The following is a 24,453-nucleotide window of genomic DNA, read 5'->3' as shown; positions in this document are numbered from 1 at the left end:
TATTAATCTACTAATCAACTATGTATATTAAAAAGAAACTAATGCTGATAACTCTCGGTCCAGGCGAGGTATGCACTATTGGGAATGATTGATTACGAGTATGCAATTTCCAATGTAAGTTTAATTATTTGCAATATAGTATAGCTCTGTTGCTATGGGTAAAAATGTGGCAATTCACATGTGCTGCCTAAAAGGGGCATTAAGTGCAGCCTTTAGTGTCTGAATACTAATTAGGGCTAATCTCAATACTGATTATAATATTTGCTTCACTCATTGATTAATATATAAATGAGAACATACTATATATGCCAAACACTTTCTAATAATATATAATATCGGATGGGTCAAAATAGTGTTAAAGAGTGTAGTTCGGCAACGACTTTCGGCAACCGCTCGCGGCTGATAAGAACCCATATCGCCGCCAGACGTCTGAGGTTTCTTTTGGGTCTCAATCAGTCGATTACATAGCTCGAAGCTCATGGCTCTGCACGATGCAAATGGCCAAAAGTGTTGCTAAGAGAAAGAAAGCATTTATATATTGAGATTTTATGTTGCGATACTGCAGTTTAATATACTTTATGGCAATAACATACGATGTAGAATGTGTAGATCATTTTTAAATGCCATATGATGTGCTCTGCATAAAAGACCAATAAATTTACTTAACTACACTTGAAGTGCGTATATAGTATTTAATCTGCTGCCCATTCTATTTACAAGCATATCTCTCATACTATGTATAAACAAAACAGGCAACACGAGCCCACTCTTTCTACTCATTTATGTATATCACAGATTGTAAACAAGTTTTATTTTTATACTCTTTAAGAGGGTCTAGTAAATTGATTCAACCAGAGTGATTATAAATCCAATTTACCTAGGCAATTTGTTGTGTTAGGGTATCTCATTTTGGTAGAGTCTATGCACGATTTTTCCTTGCTCGTGTATCATATTCTGCGTCTATTTAACGTTTTCCGCGTTCTATCTCTTTCTAAGTGTCTATTGCTTTATTCTACAATCCAGTATAGTTTCTTTAACCCTATTAGGGTTGCTGAGCTTCTATTACTTTGATTCACTTTATAAAGATATTCAGATTAAATATAGATTTTGCAAAAATAAATACATAAACAATTAAAGCTAATATATTTTATTTCTATAATAAGTCAATTAAACCAGAATTTATTAGGGTTAAGACTGATCTCTCCATGCACATGGCAAATTTATTTTTTGCTCTCTTTGGCGACTGTGGGCTCGGCAATTTAAGGCAGTCTGATGAGATGCGTTTTAGCGGGCAGAGAAGGTGTGTGCGGGTGTGTCTCTCTGTGTGCTCGTGTGTGTGTTTGTGTGGTCTCCTCACCACACAGTCTGTCTTTACCTGTCTGAGTATGTGTTAAACTAGTGAGAGGCCAAGCATGCTGATACCCGTCTTGATGCCCCCAGCCAACCTAACGAAGTGCTGCTCGGCTATGCAAATGAGCCGATGTTCAATTTGTGACCACAACAAAGCAAAACATCTTGCCTATGTCTATTGATTTGACTTTCAGCGAAGGTCAGATCTACAAGCGTGCTGCTATTTATGTACTCTCTGTCTTTCCTTCTGTCTATCTATCTCTCTCCTTCTCTCATTCCTCCATGTTTCATATCGTTTGTTTGTTTTCGTTTTACACTTGCACATTACATTATACATGCACACATATGTATATACAAAGTATGCTTGTGTGTATGCCCGACTTGGATAGCGGCTTGGACTTGGGCGTATTTAAGCCGTGACTTGCTCTGAGGCGAACGATTATTGTCAGCACTTTGAAGGCAGTTAGACCGGACTCATAATCTAAGCTAAGTAAGTAAATATTATTATTCTAGCACCATGTGTTCCTTCACATAACATAAGATATGAGTGCGATAAACTAGTCGAAAGTGTGGCGCGTGCAGACTAGATATGTCAGAGGTTTATAATTAGATAAGGCCTCGCAAGGGGGGCATTTAAAGAGGAGTATATGCGTTGCGCAGAAGGACACTTAATCGCAATTATAATCACAATTGAAGGCTAGAACCTTTATCAGTCAATAGATGAGCAATCCCACCTGCAATCTACATCAAAACGACTCAAGAATCATTCTACCCGCGAACAGCAACTGAAAAATGGGCAAACGCACACGAGCATAATAAATAAAACAAAATATATACGCCATGCGGCTATATAAAGCCGGCGAAAAGTTGACTGGAAAAAAACCAAAACAAACGAAACAAAAACATACGTAAACATACGACAGCAGCTGACGGTGACATCGACAACGTTGACGTCGACGTCGACGACGCACTGAACATCGCAGTCGACGTCTGCTGCGCTGTAGACATCTCTGCCGACAACACGCGTCGGCAGTGATAAGCCGTTTGCAAACGAGACGGTACGGGAGCCACTCGGAAATCTATAGAGAACTATTTCAGCTATAAATAGAAGACTTCGTCTAGCGAATCTAACATACAGTTGTTCATTCTCAGCCCATACAGGTGCTCAGTTGAAATTACGCAAAACAAATTCAGAATGGCAATCGCTAACAAGAACATCATCTTCGTCGCCGGTCTGGGTGGCATTGGTCTGGACACGAGCCGGGAGATCGTCAAGAGCGGCCCCAAGGTAAGTGTTGCACACTTTCCAGACGTCTCTGCGAATGTGTCCTTCATGAAAATTCTCCGCACCTTATGGTATTTTAGAACCTGGTGATCTTGGATCGTATTGAGAACCCCGCGGCCATTGCCGAGCTGAAGGCAATCAATCCTAAGGTTACCGTTACCTTCTATCCTTATGATGTTACTGTTCCGTTGGCGGAGACCAAAAAGCTCCTCACCACTGTCTTTGCCCAGTTAAAGACTGTTGATCTCTTGATCAATGGCGCCGGCATCCTTGACGATCATCAAATCGAACGCACCATTGCCGTCAATTTCACCGGTCTGGTCAACACCACGACCGCCATTCTGGAGTTCTGGGACAAGCGCAAGGGCGGCCCAGGCGGCGTTATTGCCAACATCTGCTCAGTGACTGGATTCAACGCCATCTACCAGGTGCCCGTTTACTCTGCCTCAAAGGCCGCTGTTGTCAGCTTCACCAGCTCATTGGCTGTAAGTATATCTACGACCATTTTTTAAACCTCAGAATATACAATGAAATATTCTTCATACAGAAACTGGCCGCTATTACTGGAGTGACTGCTTATTCCATTAACCCTGGTATTACCAAGACAACTCTGGTCCACAAATTCAACTCTTGGCTCGATGTGGAGCCTCGCGTTGCCGAGCTGTTGGATGAGCATCCCACTCAGACTACACTCCAATGCGCCCAGAACTTTGTGAAGGCAATTGAGGCTAACCAGAATGGTGCCATCTGGAAACTGGACTTGGGTCGTTTGGACCCCGTCAACTGGACCAAGCACTGGGACTCTGGCATCTAAAGTGTTTAGGCAGTTTAGAGCAAACCATTATTGCGCAGTAGGTTAAGGTTATAACATATATTGTATATATTCAAGTATCTCGCGTTCCACTCGTTTTTAATTCGGTTCGAATCGTTCACTACGTTCTATTGTATTTTGAATATGATAATAAACATAATAAAAAAATCCATGAAATTCAAACAACAAATACGAGATAAGTGTGCTCAATTAATTAAATAGATAAAAAATGGACTAGATGGGTTGCTTGCTCCACTTAAAGACTCCGTCAGTGGTAAACCAGAACTCGAATCGTCTAGTAGGAACAATGTTCGATTTAACGGGCAAGAATGTCTGCTATGTGGCTGACTGCGGCGGAATTGCGCTGGAGACCTGTAAGGTGCTGATGAGTAAGAATATTGCTGTAAGTACGAATACTCGAAGCCCGAGCTCTCTCTGATTTAGAAACTGTTTTTTTTATTTTAGAAACTAGCTATGTTGCATAGCGTGGAGAATCCTCAAGCGATTGCACAACTCCAAGCAATTAAGCCCAGCACGCAGATATTCTTCTGGACCTACGATGTGACCATGGCAAGAGAGGATATGAAGCAATATTTTGACGAAGTCATGGTCCAAATGGACTACATCGATGTTCTCATCAATGGAGCAACACTCTGCGATGAGCAGAATATCGACGACACAATCAACACAAATCTCACGGGAATGATGAACACCTGTGCTACGGTGCTGCCCTACATGGACAAACAGCAACTGGGCAAGGGCGGGCTGATTGTGAATGTGACCTCTGTGGTTGGATTGGATCCGTCCCCTGTTTTTTGTGCCTACAGTGCCTCCAAGTTTGGAGTCATTGGCTTTACGCGCAGCCTGGCGGTAAGAAAGGCGAAAAATATGCTTCAATTTCTCAGACGCTAAGTGCATCCTTTTATAGGACCCACTGTACTATACTCAGAATGGAGTGGCTGTGATGGCGGTTTGCTGTGGTCCAACCAAAATGTTTGTCGATCGGCAACATACCGCCTTCCTCAGTTATGGACAACCATTCGTCGATCGTCTACGCACAGCCCCTTGCCAAACCACCTCTATATGTGCCAAGAATATTGTGAAGGCCATCGAATGTGCTGACAACGGTCGAATATGGATTGCGGACAAGGGTGAACTAGAACTGGTCAAATTACATTGGTATTGGCACATGGCCGATCAGTTGGTCAACTATATGCATAGTCCCAGCGAAGATAAGGACGATGATTAAGGCAGATAGTCAACGGGGATGTATCTGTAGTTCTATTCCAAAAATAAATGATAATGTGAGTGTGCCTAAAGTATGCTTTGTATTTCTAATCAAAAACAACCCCAAGTAATATTCTAAAGCCCATCAATATTTGTGGCGCACAAAAGTATGCATTCGTATTGAATAAGTTGAAAAATATATATTTTATGCAGAACTATTTTGTAATAGAACGAGGTCGTTAGTAATGAACTATTTATTAATGGAGTTGTCGCTCAGTGAAGTTCCTTCCACGAAAATATGACATGTCGTTGGCTCACATTCAAAGTCGCACTTAAAACCAATACAATTTGGAATAAAGTAATGAATCAGAAATCAACTTAGAATATTCTCACGCCGATTCTAATCTACGCCCCTGAAAGTATGCTCAAATCTATTACTAAAAGATTTACACACATGGCAATAAGTGTGTTTACCAATTAAAAAATGAAAATAATTTCATACTCGTGTTTCTCATTTTACAACGACACAAAGTTAATCGAACTTTGGCACATTTCCAGAGTTTCTCTGCGAATCGCATGCACAGCGAGAAAATGAAAATCAAAAATAAATGTGCAAAGTATGGAAAACGTCGTTAGAGAGATATAAGGTGTTCCGATGATTTCATGAATAATCAATAACCGAAGGAACAATAGAAAAACAAGTAATAAAGCTACAGTCGAGAGTAGAGATATGAATAAAAGCAAAAATACTGAAAATATATCGAATGCTATATTTTGTATATTGATATAGTACTACATATACAGTATACAGTCAGAATATATCAGATTATTAGTCAAAGCAAATAAAACCCCATTGCAGTAGGAATTTTTCCCCATACGAAAGTATTTCTAGAATATCTTCTTCACTATATAACAAATGCTGTCGAAAAAAAGTATAGCCCTATCTCTTATAGTCTCTGAGATCCAGTGTTTCATACGAACAGACAGACAAAAAGACAGCCAGACGGACATAGCTAAATCGTCTCGGCTGTTGAATCTTATGATATATAATATATGTACATATATACTTTATGGGATCAAAGACGTCTCCTTCTGCAGGTTACATACATTTTTTACTGTTATAATAATTGTCATTTACCACTAAAATGTGTTAAAAATATTATGAAAGCACATTTAATATTATTTTTTAATAGAAACTAAACAAAGCTTGCAGTCACAAATGATTTTATGTAATAATAATAATAATAAATACAACAAAGAACGGCGAGAGAGGAGAGAGAGGGATTGGTAGAGAAAGATAGCGTGATAGAGAGGCAAAGAGAAAAAGAGGGAGAGAGACACATACAGCAAAAGAATGTACGATGTTGCAGTAGGTGGAGATTAATCAAAATGCTGTTTAATTTGCATTACGTGCTTGGTCACCAGCTATTTTTATTAATTAACCTGGCGGATGAACGTTGAAGCAACTAAAGATTATAATTATAGTATTACGAGTACGAGCACGGGTCGCGAGTCGAGTCCAAGTGCACATAGCATGGGCCTGTCGACATTCAGTTGATATTATGGATTATCTACATAATCATGCATAGTTCTCATAAGCATTCCTATAGCACGAGAATTTTATAATGAGCAGAGTGAGTGACAGTCAAAAGGAATTATTATTGTTGCTTGCATATGGAAGGCCTTACTTCTTAGTTAAATAACTCTTAAGTGTAGTTTAATACTTAATCAATAAAAATAAGTATATATCTGTTCTGATAAAGAAATCCAAAATCCATATCTACCACCAAAACTCTTAGTGCGAATAACTTTGAAAGTTAGTGGCGCCGAGAATATTTGTACATATTCGTAATATTGAAATTAAATTTAGTTTGGAAGGAATTTTAGTCAGAGATGAAACTTTTATGGCTTCATTTTTAAGGGATTCGTTAGCACGTGACTAAATAGTTTGGAAATTGTTGGGCTGCGATCAATGTTACTCATTACTCATTTCTTGGGTGCAGAGTCAGCTCGAATACGATGCTGAGCAGCTAGAGCAAAAAAGACAGTCTTCAACCGGTCTACAGAAACAGGAAGTAAGTTTTGTTTTGGATGACTTCGTTGCATGTCCCGTCCCATCCCGTCCATCGTCAAGTTCATTGTCAGAGTTGTGCAATTGATCTGGGCAGCAAGCGAGCGTCACCCCAGACTTGACGATATCGATGATGCTAAAGTTGTTGGGCGAGTCCCAAAGCCTTTTACCGGTCTCAGTCCTGCTTGGGGCCTACTCGGTATGCGCTTTGCGTGCCTGCCTGCCTGGCTGCCTAATAGAATTCGCTTGATGCGATAGTGCGACAAGTATGTTACCTGCTTCAACCCCTTATTCTCGATTACTTTTTTCGCCTGCCTTCAAAAAAGGCAGCTGCATTGTCTATTGTGTGAATAAACTACCATTCTTGTAGATTGGTGATGATGTGCGACGCAATCGTTGCATCAATCTTGGCCAGTAGTTCAACATTTACTGTTATTGGTTGCACTTTTATGCAATTCTTTTTGGGTGTGTAAGATGCCAAGAAAGGCGATTGGCGATCTTCAGAATAGTATGCGTAGAACAAAAAATTGTGGAATGCGGCAAATATGAAACTGAAAACTAAATATATCTTTGTATAAAGAATTGCTTGTCCTGATTGACTGATTCATTCATTATTGTTTTGATTTAAGGTTTAAAATATATCTTTGTAATTGATGTTCCTTATTAACTGATTGAGTCATTGAACTTTCAGCGCATAGTGTTATTATTAACAGTAATTTTTGCATATGATATCAACAATCAAAGCTTAACGAAAGTAAAAACACTTCATACAATTGATTTGTAATTACTATTATTAATGTAGTAAAATAAGAACTACGTCAGATGAATACTTTGAAAGTGTAGTTTTTGTGTGGAGACAAACAATTTTGGAGTAACGGTGACCAATAAAAATAGAATAAGTTATGTTGCCACTAATTTATATTTAATTGCTAATAGTACAGTAATTTAATGGTGTAGTGTGAACAAATTCAGTGAGAGCCAAAATATATAAGTTTTATCGTTAGAGCGACGCGAATATTCTGAATGGGAAGGTTATTTATCGTTTAAAAAGAGTTATTCAATAAGCGCTAGTATAATATAATTTGATATCGTTTATTGGCTGTTTAATTTAATTTTAATTGAATGCCAGCTTGTAGTTATTTTTATTGTTTTTATCGTAAAGTTAGTACAACAGCTGTCAGCTTTTAAGGAAACTTGTGAAAAACCACTGAAGCAGAACGCCAATCAAATGTTGCGTGTGCGGCAAAATTATCTTGTATTTTACTGGTAGTATTTACCGAAATTCAGAGAGGAAAATCTATTGCGAAATGCATGTTTGAAACAAATGTTGCTGTTGTTGTAGTTGTTGCTGTTGCCGCTCATTTCGAAGGCAGCTTTTGGTATTAGGTACTCTATACATAGATAGACAGGCCGACAGACAGCAGACGGAGACGGAGAGAGACACACACACACCCATAAATGGATACCACAGAATGCGGCCCCAAAAATAAAGTCATCGATGTGTTGCATACATCTGTATGTGCAACGCCTCGTGTGGAATGCTGCAACTGCAACTGCAACCACCTGGGAAATGGCATGGCATGGCATAGTCGAGTACTCAGTACTGCGGCTGCGACTGCGAGTACGGAGTGTAGCGCAAAATGCATCTACCGTTTACCTTGCTGGTCGCTCGTTTGCCGCTTGCTTCTCTTTCCCGCTGGAAAACTCATTCAGTCATTAAATGCCGTTATCTGCTGATTATACAATAAAAGCAACCATAACAAAAACACAGCTATAGCAACTACGGCAACAACGGCAACATTGGAGGCAACATTGGAGCAGCAGCAGCAGCAGCAGCAAGTGGGCGCTACTGGGTGCCCAAAGCTAAAAAACCCAATTGAAGCGCATCTGTAAAAGAAGAATTACGACAGCAGCAACAACAGGCAACAACAACAAAAGGCAAACGACAACAACAACAATAGTATAACGTAACATTTAGAACATCTTTGTTGCAACTCGCACACAACAACAAGTAATTTTTTTAAGCTGGCATCATTCGAGTGGAGTTGCCTATGAGACTGGAAATATGGGGTGGGGCATGAGGCATGCAGCATGCAGCATGCGGCGTGCGGCAGGCCTGCCAGATTTGTTACGTTTGCTGTCTGTTTTCGTCTGTCTTCCTGTGCTGTGGCTGTCGCCTAGACTAGGACATGTCAGAACAACTTCCCCAAACTGCCACACAATTTCTGTTGGATGGTGCCTTTCACCACGCATAGCTGTTTTTTGCTCTCTCGGATGGCAATCAAAAGTGCGCAGTACTAAACTAAGCAAGCACGCACACAGCACATACGTATGTACAATATAATAATAGCTTGATACATAAATACTATAACGCATCCGTACCTTTCGTAAGCATTCATTTTGTCCAGTTGTACAATTCTATTTCAGCTACCATACAACAATAATTCTATATCTTATTGATTAAACAATTGATAAGTACTAAACAAATAAAATTAAATAAACAGACTATAGTGAAGAAAACTCTCTTAAGAGATCTGAGAAATAATAAAAAAAAACATGGTAGTGATGTACATATCGAAGACACATAGATTCATATCAATTCTAACCCACTTGTATGTGTATGCAATAATTGAATGTAAATGAACTTTACTCTAACGAAGGTCAATTGCTTTTAGCGAGTGTGTCTCGATGCTGTCATAGTGCTATAACACTCAAGACATCTGGTCGACGATACTTGCAAAATTCGAAAAGCTAATTACGAGCTCGGCGTTTAACTTCTAGCCGTTTCCAATCCCCTCACCACTACAAAGAACAAAACTGATTGAGCCGGGAAACTATACACGTATTGAGTAACGTTGAAAAAATAGTAAAATAAAAGACACATTGTGGCAATTAGTAACAGAGAACACAGAATAAGAAACAGGTGTGCGAAACATTACAAATTTTTCGTAACTTACTGGTTAATTCATATAACGATGGCTTATAGAGTTCACCATAACTGACATTTATGCTGAAACCCGACCTTAGATCTCTCAACATCGAACAGTGCTCTCGATTACTATTTACTTAATTGACTGGAGTTTGCACGTCGATGGTCGCGTTACTCACCTGAAAATAAATGAGAAGAACGAAAACATCTATTAATAATGAGAATGGAATATGGAAACATTTAAATATTCCTTAAAGTTAAGGAACCAAATAAGATGGTTAGAGCTAAAAAGTCGAAATTAGCCTAATTTTTGAATGCTATTAAAAAAAAATCAGAGTTCGCAGTTTAAGAAACCAACGAGTTTTAAGCAACGAGAGAATTAGCACCACAGCGAGATCATTTGATGAATTGTCAATCATGATGTAATCTTTAAGTAATACATGAAGCAGCAGGTTTATAATGGTATTCCTCTCGTTTATTTTTCTCGCTGTGACACTGTCTCTCTTTCTTTGTTGCGTAGACAGCACAGAAATACAGGGAAATACTTGCAGCAACTCCAAATGAGCATGCGTTTCAGGCATTTTAACGCGTGGCATGCGGCGCTTACAGAGATCTGAAAAGAATGCCAGACTGATCATCATTTATTTTACTACGGCCACGACATCTGTGGCACAACTTTAAAAATATTAAAAGGAAACTCTATTGGCATGATTTTTTGCGGCAGCTATTTTGATTCGATTGTTTCTGACCAAAAAGTATATCATGTTGATAAACGCCCCATCATAAATCCCATCTATGTATAATTGAACGTCTTAAAGGGCAGCGAGGAAAAAACTTCTTGATTTGGTTTTATTGTTACTTACAATAGAATTCTTAAAACCTTTTACTTCAATCGGATTTTAAAGTTAACAAGTCAACTTTCCTCGATGGTTCGATGCATATTACCATCTAAGTTGTATGAAAGTGTTTTTAAAATTGTCAAGGCTAGATCAAAGATTCCTTGTACTCTTTGAAATATTATATCGCATTTTTCACATTTCAAAGTTGTATTTCAAAATGTTGTTTGTTCTCAGGCAAGCATTTTGTACATAAGATCGAAAAATGAGAACGTGGCCCAACTATTTTTTTTTTTAAACATGCTAGTGCATTGAATCAAAATTTACAAATATGGTGTCAATAAAGCTGGTTTATTTCTACAACTTCCAGGGTACTGAGTGCAACCAAGCTCAACATTTGTTTACACGAAGACCTAATACTCTTGTGTGTTGGTCAACTGAATTGCCAAGCGGAAAGTCGATTATCGATTATTAGCGGAGCTGAGCGGACTAGATTTGAAAAGTGAACTCGCACGAGCTTGCGTTCAAGCATATTGATATTCGTTCGGTTGATTGGCGGCTGGAGAGCAGCTGTCACAACAGCTTCCTCTGGACTATTAACTTGTCAGTGGTGTTTTTTTTTCTCTTTCAGTAATTTGCGTGCCTATTACAACAACATAGTGCTATATAGCCACAGGTAGGGGGTCTCATTTTAATGCCCCGATGGTCGCCCAGTCGCCCAGTTGCCCCGTCACACAGTCACCCAGTCGTCAATCATTTTCGTTCATTCGTTTTGTTAAACGTGCCAAATAGCTCCAAGCGGAAATCGCTCACTTTTTATGGGTCTCTGATAGCGAGTTTATTAAAAACGCTTTGTATGCCAAATGCAGTCGGTTGCAACATCACTTCGCTGTAATGCAAGCCACTGCCACGCCTAGAAGCGAAATGGCTGACACTTCAAGTAGGCGTAGTGTATTTGCATTTGTCAAAGATTGGCACTAACAACAAACCCATTTCGCAATTGAAAATGCATCCATACCACTCAAAATGGCACATTTTCATACGCTCTGTTCATCTTAGAGCCAAAGCACAAAATTAAGTAAGAAGGCTACTGACATTAAAAACCTTTTCTTGTCAGCACTTGTCAGCACACATCGAATGTTTAAAACCAAAGAAACCTATTATTATTATTATTATTATTATTATTATTATTATTATTATTATTATTATTATTATTATTATTATTATTATTATTATTATTATTATTATTATTATTATTATTATTATTATTATTATTATTATTATTATTATTATTATTATTATTATTATTATTATTATTATTATTATTATTATTATTATTATTATTATTATTTTATATAGCTTAAAGGAATAGACTAACTGTACTTGCATTATTCATAAAAAAAAATCACTCATTGCTCCCATCTCTTTTATTTCCAGATTAATTGCTAGTCAGCACTTTTATGGCAAATTGTGCACATAACAGTTGGATGTTAGATTTGTATGTAACCTTTTCTATTACGCCTCAATCTCTTTTTCCCTCTATCTATCTCACTTACAGTCTCTGTCCCTGTCTTTGACAGTTTGTCAATGTAACCACACGAGCTCAGTTACCTTCCAAGTTACCTACTATGCACTTCCCCCTAACCATGCGAGACTTTGTAAAGCCGCCGTGCGCCGTTGCCCAATGACAATGACGGCGTGGAAACCGAATACGTGGATCCAAGTCAACGTCATCCCCGTCAGACGTACAGACATATACACCTATACATTTACGTATATGAGTCGTACGTATGTCTATGCCTTCCGTTTATGTAATTTTAAAAACGAGAGGGAAAAAACTCGACAAACTGATGCGCTATCACGTTGATAGCTGGACGCGGAGAGTTGCCATCTTTAAATATGACTATGAACAATATGGAGGTGTCATTTTTACGTCAGTTGTTGCAGTTATGTTTTGCCACATATGAACTGAGTGATGGCCTCAAAGGCTGGCGAATAGTTTTTCTTCATCTTTCCTCATCTTTTAGCATTAGCTGCTAGTCATGCAATGCGTTGGCGTTGACGTTCGCGTTCGCGTTCGCGTTGTCTGTCTGCCGCTTCCCGTTAGGCACCCAAAAGCAATTAATTAACACACATCCCAAGTGACGCCTACTCTGTTGACAGTTACAAATACATTTTAATCATAATATGGCAATTGCAAGTGTATGAATGAGTAGGAGCTAATTTGAAGTTGGCTGCTTCACGTACTTCCAAATAGATCTACAGTTTTGCATTTATATTTATGAATGAAACTTGATAATAGGAAATGACTGAAGGGGAGTTGTAGGAATTGTGCTTGTGTGTTCATTACTTGCATATTGAAATGAAATTCATTTTCTAACCAAGGTCAGTATGCTCCGTCCAAGTAGTAGCCGCTGTTGCTGTTTATGGTAAAGAGTTTAACACGCCAAGATATATTAGCATGTTAAGCTAATTGCAATTTATTAGAGGAGCGGTAGAGAAAGAGAGATAGACGCACAGATAGACAGACAGTCAATCCGTCAAGCTCTCTTCCTCATGCTGTTCAAGCTTCTATATGCAAATTTGCTGCATATCTTTAACCCACTTGCTGCTTGATAGAATGACGAGCAGATTAACAACTGTTTGAAAACAATTATTTACATATGTACATACGTACATACGATCATTTTAAGAAAAAGGTCTACCGGTACATACATATATCAGTACATATTTCTATATAGTGGATATTTGAATAATTAACTTATGTTCACATAAGACAACAAGTAGAGATAGTCTCTGCCCATTTTCAATATAAGCAATATAATGCGGTATTACTCATATACTGAAAAATATTGAAAATATACCAATGCCTACATTTAGTACATACCAATGCCATTATTTGGTATCTAATATTAAATTTATATTATTACATTTTAAATAAATTATACAGTACAAAATATCGCAAACCGATTTTGTAAAAACACGAAAGGAAAGCATCTACAACCCCATAAAGCAGTGCCAATATAGATTGGACGGTAGACTGACCTTTTGAATAAATATGTCGCAGGAACTTTAAAAGATAGATCTACAATTTTTGTTTTGCATTACGAATTAATCGCCCTCTCAAATTGAATGAAAATGAACTAACAACTACAGACTTTACTAACTATAAAAGTTGGCTACGATCAAATTAAAACCCGACTGGAGCTGTCAGGTTTTTATTGCTTTGGTTGACAATGTGGTATGTTTTCTATCTCAGTTTCTTGAATGTAAAACTTAATTTTTATAGCAAATGATTATATTTCAGTATTTTTAAGTTACATTAATATATTTTAACTATAATAGATACCACTTTACCATTCTGTTGGTGTTGTAATAGAAAATAGCTGTCGAGCCGACTGGTATTTAATATAATATAAATATTAAAAGATAAAACATTCTCTCTATATAAAATAATCATTAAACATGCATTAATTTCATTTCCTAAGTTCCACCTATGTACGTAGGTTATTTGTCATTTAATTTCATTGAGATTTGATTCAATTAGATTGCATTAGATTCGTTTCGTTTCGTTACACTTGTTACACCCACATGCTTGTGGTCTGAGGTCTGGCTACACGTGAAATAATAAGTATTGCAGGTGGCACTTCTCTCTCTCTCTCTCTCTCTCTGCCTTTTCAATCCCCTTGGCATTACATGTCAAATTGTTGACTGTGTCTAATGAATTTGGTTGCGTTTTTCCGATATCTAAAACGTGTTTCAGATGTAAAAACCAATTGCAAATGTAACGGACTGTTCAATTTATTTCCCATTTCTTATTCTCTCTAAACAATTCCACTCCCTTTGGAGAATTGTAATTAGTTTTTCCAATCACTTAACAGGAAATTACTACTACGCATTGTGGGCGTATCATAAAAAGAAACCAAAATGGCCCCACCTAAAAATCATAAACGTTTTTATAGTAAATGCTGCCATCAAGAAGACTATAAACTGAAACGCCTCAAATTCCAAAAAGCAGCTACAACAACAATAACAACAACAGTATAATACGCAACATTTTGTGTAATTTTCATAGCGCAAAACCATTTCCTTAATAATGGTAAGACATTCCCCACAACCGACGAGTGAGTAGGACAGATTAGAAGATAGGGAAACGGAGATGACCAGACCGGAGGGGACCAGGAAGAGGACGGAGACGTTCCACTAATGCGTGCATAATTTTTAATAAATATTTCAAGTTCTTGGCATGGCTGCAAGCCTAGCTGGTGTCTCGAAGACAGCCCATGAAGTCTCGGGCAAACACTTCCTGGTTTAATTAATAAGCCAGACACGGATCGATGACCGGACCACGCTATGTTGCAGCGAACTGACAAAGACCTCGGGACTTGGACTTGTCAATCAACAACATTTGTGGATAGTTGCCTTACATAGATGATTGTGATTATCATCAACTGCATTACTTAGATCAGAAATCTGGAATCTGGACACTTTACTTTACTCCACACTGGCACTGGCGTGGCAAATACTTCCGTTTTGACGGCCAGGTACGTTGAACTTATTTTTTTACAGCTCTTCGCTTCGGTTATCCTTCAAAGCAAAGACCGAACCGAACTACGCCGCGCCACAGAGGACCCCTACTTCTTTCCTCCCAGAGCTACAACCGATCTCATCTACATGTTGGCTTATCGGTTGCTGCTCAACCAGCGCTTAACTTGGCCCACGTGTTGTGTCTCCGGTTATGTGCGTTTCTCCCTCTCTACCTCTACTTCGCTCTCTCTCTGTCGTTGGGGCCCCTGCTCGGCAGGTTTTCTTTCGAATGAAAATTGTGCACTTTGTATGCAGAAAAGCTGACTCGTCGATAAAAATCTACATAATTCTGAGCAGTACGTTTATTGTCATTTCCTAGCGCGTTAAAAAATGCTCTTCACGGGGGAAAAAGAATGGTACAGAGTGGTAACCTGTTACTGCTAGTCGTGAAAGGTTGGTAAAGGGGCGACGACGGGGAATTGAAAAGAGCGCGGGGTCGGGGACACAGAGTGAAATAGTGCTGTGAAGGGCCGTTGAATGTCCCCTGAATTCACTGCATTCATAATTGTAAGCTGTATTACGTTATATGTGTATGCTAAACTATCTTAACAAAATTGCAGCAGTTCAGTTCAGATTTTAATTTATCTTATTGCTTATGATGCAAGTTCCAGATTTACGGCCTCTATATACTATATACATAATATTAAAATGCAAATGTTAAATGCAGATAAGAAATCAACACTAACATTTAATAATATTCAGTGGACAATTAAACAATACAGAAAACTACTGGAGAGTGTGTTCGAGTGTGAGATATCCGCTACACATTTTCAATAAAAGCAGTCCGAAAGCGGTATTAATATTCCAAAAAATAGTACGCAAATAGATACGCAAAAATAAGCTGTACTGAGGGAAATAGTATCGGGACTGTTTGTAAGTGAATTTCAGAAGGCAATATGGTAATTTTTGACTGGATTTCCACAAATTATAGGTGTAATATTTCATTAAAAAAATCCGCTTATCGTTGCAATACAGCGTTGCTGAATAGTTTCAAACAGGGTACAAAATCCTAAAAGGCACTTTCAAGGATGGATATATCAAAAACTAAAACTTATTTCGACTAGTAATCTTTAACGAAAATGTATAACAGTGTTGCCAAGTTAACAACAAAAGCATTTTTTGCTTTTAGAATTCTGTTGAAACAAAACCTGCACAGACCCGATACACAGTAGATATCTGCAATCATTTTGGGTAAAGGCCTTCAAATATTAAAGAAAATGTAGATAACTCCACACTCTAATGCTTTCAAAGATAATGCGCTTATAGTAATTTGGCTTGCGAAAAAGAATGTACTGAAGACTTAAAGGGCTTACGATATGCTAGATTTCAGTCAGAGAGACCACCTGCTAATAAACAATTTTGGGTTACCCAGAGCTTAAAGCACAGTTGTGCTGGAATACTTTCTAAAAATGCAGTATACTCGAAGTCACTAAACTTCACTGTATGTACAAAAAATGATAGCTAGTTTTCATTTTGCAATGAAAATGTTATATTTAAAATAAAATAGTCCATTCAAAACAAATTCTAATCATGTATTAATGTGTCGCAGTCGCAGTGTTTTGTTTTGTTCACTTTCGCGCTCTCTGCTTCTTCTACTATCGCGCGCTCTCGACGCTGGTTAACTCTCCCCCTCTTTGCATTGTTGGTGGTTTTTGTCTATTTTGCGTCTCGCTCGACACGCGCATACTCTCTGTGCTTGGGTTTTGTGCTCTTTGTAAGTACGGATCATAGTAGTTGCAATTTAACCCTAGAGTGACAATTTTAATTTTATTTTATTGCATATGTATATATTATTAGGTAAACGCGGACGAGCTTTAGAGATATATCGCGGGCTTTAAAAAATTCTCTGATAGTTTTTTGGCTTTTGGGTTTAAAAGTATGGACTCTTGATTGAGTCTCTGAAGCGCAAAAAGGTCAAAACCCGTCTGTCTATTTTTTCGATTGAGATTTCTGTCCCTGATGATGTTTCCTTTTTGTCTGTACCATCTGCTGGGAAAATAATGTCATAAGTGAACAATTTGGCAAGATTTGCAAAGAGTTTTGGCCTAAACACCTATTATTCAAAGAATTTGTTGCTAGGAAGAAAAATCGGCCCCTGGTTTAAATTCTTAATAGCAGCAGTAAATATAATTCTAAACCTCCTTCTGTCAGTTCAAAAAACTAACATCCCCTTAATAATCGTATATTATCTCTATCCTTAAGAATGGGAATAAATCCAATGTTTAAAATTATTGTGGTAATTCTAAGTTGTCTGCGATTCCGAAAGCATTTAAAAAAATCATAACTTCGCCATATCTACATATGGGCATTTCCAAAATCGCGCACGGGACATTCGTACGCGTTCAAAGTAAAACACGGCAAAAAGGAAACGTTTTTTTTCAACTGAAACGCTTAATGTACAGCATTTTATTAGCTCTTTCATTGGTGCAAAAGATTGATGATGGGTATTTTTCATTTAGAAGATAATTGCAGAAGTCAAGTGATTCGCACGGGACACAAAACGGAAGTGGTTTAAGAGGTCAACCAATTCAAACGCAAATTTCAGCTAATCCAGAGGCAATATTTTAATGCAACTAATTTTAAATTTTTGTGCATTGATGCCTCATTAAGAAGATTATAATTTTTTTCAAAAACGACTTGTATTTTTTTTAATTCAATTTGAAGTAAATTCGCACGGGACATCGCGCACGGGACATTTTTTACCACCACTATTTTTACAACCGCTACCCATAGGGTAGAAGGGTATTATAACTTTGTGCCGACAGGAAATGTATGTAACAGGTAGAAAGAGGCATCTCCGACCCCATAAAGTATATATATTCATGATCAGCGTCAACAGGTGAGACGATCTAGCCATGTCCGTCTGTCCGTCTGTGTGTCTGTGTGTCTGTCCGTATGAACACCTAGATATCACAGACTATAAGAGATAGAGCTATAATTTTTTTTCGACAGCATTTGTTATGTTTGCACACAGATCAAGTTTGTTTCAAATTTTTGCCACGCCCACTTCCGCCCCCGCAAATCAAAAAAGTTGAATAACAATCGTAATTTTATAGCTAGAGTTGCGTATTCTGGTATATAGAATAATAACTATAATAGTTATGATTCCTAAAAATTTGGTTGCGATCAGACTAAGATTGTGGAAGTTATTAAAGAAATACTTTTGTATGGGCAAAAACACCTACTTACTATGGGTCTGAGTTTCTTTGGCTGACAATCTGGTATATTGTGCCGTCTAGGGTATATTTTGAATGCGGTACTATATCGATATACCATATATACCAGTTTGTATATTTTTTAGTATTTTTGTTGAATATTTGGTATATTTTGAGAATAATACCGCAAAATATATTGCTTTTTTTCAAAATGGGTAGCGGGTATCTCACAGTCGAGCACACTCGACTGTAGTTACTTGTTAATTTTGCGGCAATGCTGCCAACTTACTCCATCATTCATATTGTGTAAATATGAGAGAGGAATAAGTTGGTACTTATGTTGTGTACTTACGGTCGCGCACGGGACAAACTTTAAATGATCACCAAAAATACAAATATTTTTTTTTCTCCAAATTTTTTTTATATATTTACTGCGCGCATAAACTCTGTTTGCAAAAAAATTTGATGCAATTCGAACAAGTTATTTGGATTTACTGATAAGAAATGTTGTTTTCGGTCGCGCACGGGACATTAAAATAAGTGATAATGCAAATCAAAATTTTTACCGTTATTTTGATCGCATGTTACTTTTTGCGTTCTCTTTCGTTTCTCGCAATCTCCAAATGATTTTACAAAGCAAAAGACAAAGCATAATGCATTTATTTTAGAAGTTGTTATTAAAACAAAATATGCCCTACAAACATCATAATCACAACAGGTGCGTTTGCGGGACTTTGCATTCGAATATTTTGAAATCTATAAATGATAAATGCAAAATTCTTTCAAGTTTATTAAATATGAATATTTCTTTATGTAACCATGTTGGAAAAATCATTTTCAAGAAATTTTAATTTTTGGTCGCGGTGGACCTTTCTGTGGAAATGCCCATATGTAAATCTATAATTTCACCCCGTCAGTATGGGTAAGGGATTCGAAAATAATATGCAAACTGATGTTAGTTATACCGATTTTAGAAAAGTTTTGGATTCGGTGAATCATTATCTCCAAATACTGTAGTTATTATTGTAACATATGTACTAAAATTTGAGATGGTACGGTTATTACTCAACTTTTGTCGACTTAGTCGAGCGGAAGTGGAAAGTGGCAAAAATTTGAAGCAGACTTGATCTGCCTGCAAACATAACAAGTGCTATCGAAAAAAATTATATCTCTAGTCTTTGAGATCTAGGTGTTCATACGGACGGACGGACGGAGGGATAAGACTATATCGTCTCGGCTGTTGACGCCGATCATATATATACTTTATATGTCATACATATCCTGGCGGCACAAAGTTATAATACCCTATGGGTAGAGGGTATAAAAATTAACAAGGAATTATGTATCAATATTTCAATCTTATAAAGAAAGTGTTCTCTATATGCACAACGATTACACTTACTACGTTTCGGATAATTCATGGGAAGTCAAAAAAAATAGGGACTTGGGTTGATAAAGAAAATAACAAGATAGTGAGAGAGAGTGTGCCTCGCATATCCGGTCACAATGCTATGCTAAGTCTACCCCATGAAGAAAATGTTAATTAAATACCTGTCTAACCATGAAAAAATACAACAATTTATGCTGTTAACTAGGAAATGCGCATTTCGCATATGCACAATTTTATTATTATCAGAGACGTTGATGTGTATGTTGATGTCGATGTGAGCGTTGATGTTGACGTTGCTCAAACTTCAGTTGAGCACTTGGCCATTTTCAATACAAATTTTCCTTCAGTCTCCCTCCTCTTTAAAGAGGCATTTGCATACGAGTTTTGTCGCAAATGCTGGCGGCTTAAATGGTGCTTGCTTGCTGTTGCCTTCAGCCTGCAGCCTGTTGCAACGCCGCGACGTCATTCGCTAATTGGTCGAGATACACATCGGGAAGAGAGAGTCAGTGAGTAAGTGAGATAGAGCGAGGGGTGGAAAGGCGTTGTCTGGTCTAGACGAGTATTCGCAGTATTGAGCATCGAATACCGGATAGCCCAAAGCGGGTTCCGGGCTGGGATGCCATGCCAGGGATGTCAGTGTCATGGTTATTCGACACCATACCACTTCACGCCATATTGTCGATGTCACTGCAACGAACTGACACTTTCTTTATACAAATAAACCAAAATCTAAAAGCTAAGCTCTCAAATGTTGTAGCATAGTGCGGTTAATTCGTTGAGTTTTGCAATTTGTTTCTTTCTTCTGTTAATCTACCGGAGTTTATAAAAGTGAGCAACTACATCTTCTATGTTTATATCCAGAATTTATATATATATCTATTTCTAAGTAACACTGATTAGTAACCACATCAAACTCACCTTTGTTCTGTACAACGGATTGCTGAAATCCCAATCTGGTGCGACAAACAAATAGCCACATTTGGAGACTTTCCGCGATGCCTGGAAAGAAAGGTTGGTAAATTAGTTTAACATATTAAATTAAAATAAAATGAGACTCTGAATTTGTTTTCTAAGAAAATATGAGTAAGAATCTTTGCCTTAAAATATAACAGATAAAAATAAACATGCTCCTGGCGATTAATATATGAATAGACTCAAATGATGTTTAACTAAATGTTTCTTTTGTGGACACATTTAAAGAAAAAACCATCAACTTTATTAAAATATGACGCTTTAAGAATTAAACAATATCACATATGAATTTTATGTACAAGCACGATAACCTCAAGTATGACTAATGGAATGACGTGTACTTATTTAACTATCTACGAGTTTTTACTTGTTATTTTTGGGCGCTGGAAAGTCCCATAAATTACCCACTATTTCAAAGTACTCGAATTCTTGACAAATAGATTAAATGTTTAATAACTAGCCGCCTTTACTTTAGTGTCTAGGCGAAGCAAGGCGAGTGGAGCCAGAAGGAAAATGAGTATGTCTGCGTTGGCACCAGTTGGTCGAAAAGACAATAAAAACAATTGGCCGCCTTAAAGTGGATTTTGACACTGATAGTTTGTCATACCAGTCAACTCGGAATGGTTGGCTATTAAACCTTATATCCTCAGTCTATCTGATCTGTATTTCAGATTTAATTAGATAAGTGAAGCTACATTCTATGTAGAAAGTGAACTTAACGATCTTAAATGATTCAAAGTTTAACTTTGGAAAGCTTTCTGTTTTCGGTTTCAGAAAAAACCTTGCTGTCTCTAGTTTCTAAATTTTGTAAGATCCAGAAGGTAAGCAGAAGCATAGCTATGTACGCCAGAGGTCGGAGTTTATTGTTGTTATCTGTTATATAAAAAAAGTAAGTTTTTACCTTTCTATATTAAAATTGCAGGGTATGAATAGATTTTAATACGCAAGTTTATAAATAAATATGTATTTAATTGCCTTCTTCAACATTATAAATTTGTGAAACGATAAAAAAATACAATTGTCTTAGTGTGGTTAAAATTCTTGGAATTTCAATTAATGCCAACATTTAAAGCTAATAGCATTATATAAAATGGGGATATTGTAGAATGGATAAAGGTAATTTCAGCGCCAACTAGAAGAATTTGACAGCTCTTTACTAAAATTACTGGGGGTAATTTCATTTATCGTTTTTATGTTACCATAATGTTTTTTTTTTGTGAATTTTTGCAAACGTGTTATTTATTGTGATTTTTATGTTTATTCGCACCTTTTCTATTTAAATAGGATGAAAAGAAAAAAAACTTTGCTACTGTGTTAACCTGTATTTTTGGCCAAAGGAAAATTTACATGGCTATAGTTACTTTCATAATTGATTTTTACAACTGCAACACTTAGCACGTTTTTCACATAAATTGAAATAGAGCTGGCGATACAAGATGCCTAATTGGTGGCAAGCGTGGGGCAACTACAATTTCCTTTATACACCTTTTGAATACGAGTGTTAACAGACTACTTATCATGATCTACAATTCTCACATTTGGAACTGGAATAAATGTGATGCAAATTTAATTTGTTTTACCAACTGTGTCATTAAGTTTAATCATATGAACATGGCTTGAAGTGTCTAAAAACTAATGCAATGCCAATAAAATCTTTTAGAGTTAATGTCATATATATGATGCGTCATAATATATGACGCAAAATAAAAACAAGTAACAGCACACTAAGCTGCCAAGAATAATGAAGTAAATTAAAGCTGCTCTTAAAAAACTATGCATTTTGATGTACCCCAGGTTAGATGTATATTAATAATAAACGTATATTACTATTTAAAATAAGTAAGAAAGCCCCAGCCGAGTTTGAGATAACCGCTACCCATGTTTAATTTTGTATATCATAGAAAAATGCTGCACTGCTTCTCCTGTGCAGCATTTTTTCTATGATATACAAAATGAATATACCACAAAAGTACTGAAATATGCCGAAGGCTATATTTGATATGTTGATAAGGTACTGCATTCAAAACAAAGTGCAAAAATAGTAAGAAATTAGGAAATGTATGTCATAAGCAGAAAGAGGCATGATAATAAAGATAATGTTTATATAACTTTACAAAATACAAAAAATGTATGTAGGTAATTGTATTTTATTGTCTACACTTATTCTTTCCTTTGCAATACAATAAAAATACATTAATTGTCATTTTTAACCGAAAAATGTGTCACAAGTAATAAAAAGATTAATTTACAGATGTTTATTTTTAGAATTATCAATGCACAAGCCTTCACAAATAGTGAATACTTTATAAAATGTTGAATTAAAGTGTAAGTAATTAAGTTTTTTGAAGTACAATAATGCGTAAATTATACTGCGGCATTTCTTTTAATTTAACTTCGACACATGCATACATATGTCACATTCTCCCATGCAAAATATTATATAATTGTTATGGCATATGTGAATGAAGTATCAGCTATAAGTTCGTAATTCCTTTTTCAGTTCATACTTACGAGTAGTGCCAGAGTCTTTAAAGACTGTTTTGTAAGCGTGCAAATGCAATGTAGAATGCATTCGATTAGTAATAGAATACATATAGTTATTGTAAATAACGAGAGGGATGAGGGAAGAGGGCTGAGTGGAAGACTTTGAAAGCTGCAATATTAGCTGATGATGATAATGCATGACATTTAGTTAACTCTATGCTGAGATGACATTCAAGTGGCGAGCCTCGAAATGAATTTCAATTGCCATCAACTTGTTTTCGATTTAATTTGATAACGAGCCAGCCAACCCATCGCTGTCGTCTTATGACTGCAAAATGTCAAATCAAAAGTCACGTTTTTCTCGAAGCTTAGCCAAGCCACTATCAGAGCAGTAGCTTCAGCTTGAGATACAGCTTCAGTTTGGGCTCCATCTTCATCTTTATGTTACTAAGACCGCTGTTCATAAGCCGAGCTATTGCTCGAATAAAATTTCACTTTTTTCTGCTGAGACCGCGACTAATACACCGATTGACAAATAAACAATTTGTGGCGCACACAAAGCATAGCGCATAGCACACATAACAAATACAACAAAATAGATACATACATACACACGAACTAAGTGTATACTTATCGAGAGAGACGCACGCACACGTGGACGTGTGTCCAAGTCCAAATCAAATCCATCTCTAAACTCGCCACAGCTGGTGGAAAGTTGTTTGCATTGTTGATGTTGTTGCTGTGGTTATTGTTGTTGTTGTTGTTGTTGTCGTTGTTGTTATTGTCGCTATAAGATACTTGGGCTTTTAACTCAATTTCAGGCTGGTTTTGTCGTCGGCTTTTTTGCTTCTTTATTTACACAAATGTGTTTTTTATATTTTCAATGCTATTTAGTTTTCGAACCGTGGCTTAACAAGACGCCAAGGCAGTAGCCAAACCGATTCACAGTAAAGCCACCAGCACCAATATTAAAACAACATCTACAAGTAAGAAAGCTACAGTGGAATATTCTCGACTATGAAATACCCGCTACCTCTTTGAAATAAAACTAGATTCTATACTCTATATTTGGTAAATATCAAAATATATCATAGAGTTTAAAACATACCAGATTGTTGGCTAAAGCAACTAAGTCCCATATCCAATTCATGTTAATATTTGTGCAGTTCTATCTTTTATTGTATCTGGTATCTTAAAGTTCAATCGGATGGACCGACAGACAGACGGACATGGCTATATCGTCTCGGCTGTTGACGCTGATCAAGAATATATATACTTTATATACTACACCTACGGGTAGTTTTGGTTACATGACTATTCAACGTATACAGCAGTTATTATCGTTAAAAAATATAT

At 36.9% G+C, this 24,453-nt stretch overlaps 3 protein-coding genes across 5 annotated transcripts in view; 2 read left to right on the top strand and 1 right to left on the bottom strand.

Moving 5' to 3' along the window:
* Positions 1-24,453, bottom strand: part of LOC133836327 (protein outspread) — a 70,492-nt gene that overhangs the window by 11,818 nt on the left and 34,221 nt on the right. For 2 of the 3 annotated variants that reach the window (XM_062266751.1, XM_062266763.1), the window contains exons 2-3: positions 23,125-23,148; positions 20,560-20,640 (exon numbers count right to left, since the gene is read on the bottom strand). In XM_062266751.1, the coding sequence (XP_062122735.1) occupies positions 20,560-20,640; positions 23,125-23,148 (105 nt within the window). The remainder of the gene's footprint in view (positions 1-20,559; positions 20,641-23,124; positions 23,149-24,453) is intronic. The other variant, XM_062266756.1, reaches the window with a different exon arrangement.
* On the top strand, positions 1,713-3,636 carry LOC133843422 (alcohol dehydrogenase). The gene is made up of 4 exons (XM_062276957.1): positions 1,713-1,840; positions 2,503-2,638; positions 2,716-3,120; positions 3,183-3,636. The coding sequence occupies exons 2-4, from the start codon at positions 2,546-2,548 to the stop codon at positions 3,447-3,449; spliced, it is 765 nt and encodes a 254-aa protein (XP_062132941.1). The 5' UTR covers positions 1,713-1,840; positions 2,503-2,545; the 3' UTR covers positions 3,450-3,636.
* LOC133843413 (alcohol dehydrogenase-related 31 kDa protein) lies at positions 3,707-4,841 on the top strand. The gene is made up of 3 exons (XM_062276943.1): positions 3,707-3,849; positions 3,912-4,316; positions 4,375-4,841. Exons 1-3 carry the CDS (start codon positions 3,754-3,756, stop codon positions 4,693-4,695), a joined length of 822 nt encoding a protein of 273 aa, XP_062132927.1. The 5' UTR covers positions 3,707-3,753; the 3' UTR covers positions 4,696-4,841.

This window comes from Drosophila sulfurigaster, chromosome 2L (genome assembly GCF_023558435.1).
Source record: "Drosophila sulfurigaster albostrigata strain 15112-1811.04 chromosome 2L, ASM2355843v2, whole genome shotgun sequence".
In the NCBI taxonomy this organism is placed as follows: domain Eukaryota; kingdom Metazoa; phylum Arthropoda; class Insecta; order Diptera; family Drosophilidae; genus Drosophila; species Drosophila sulfurigaster.
This window is presented reverse-complemented; position numbering and strand designations above follow the sequence as displayed.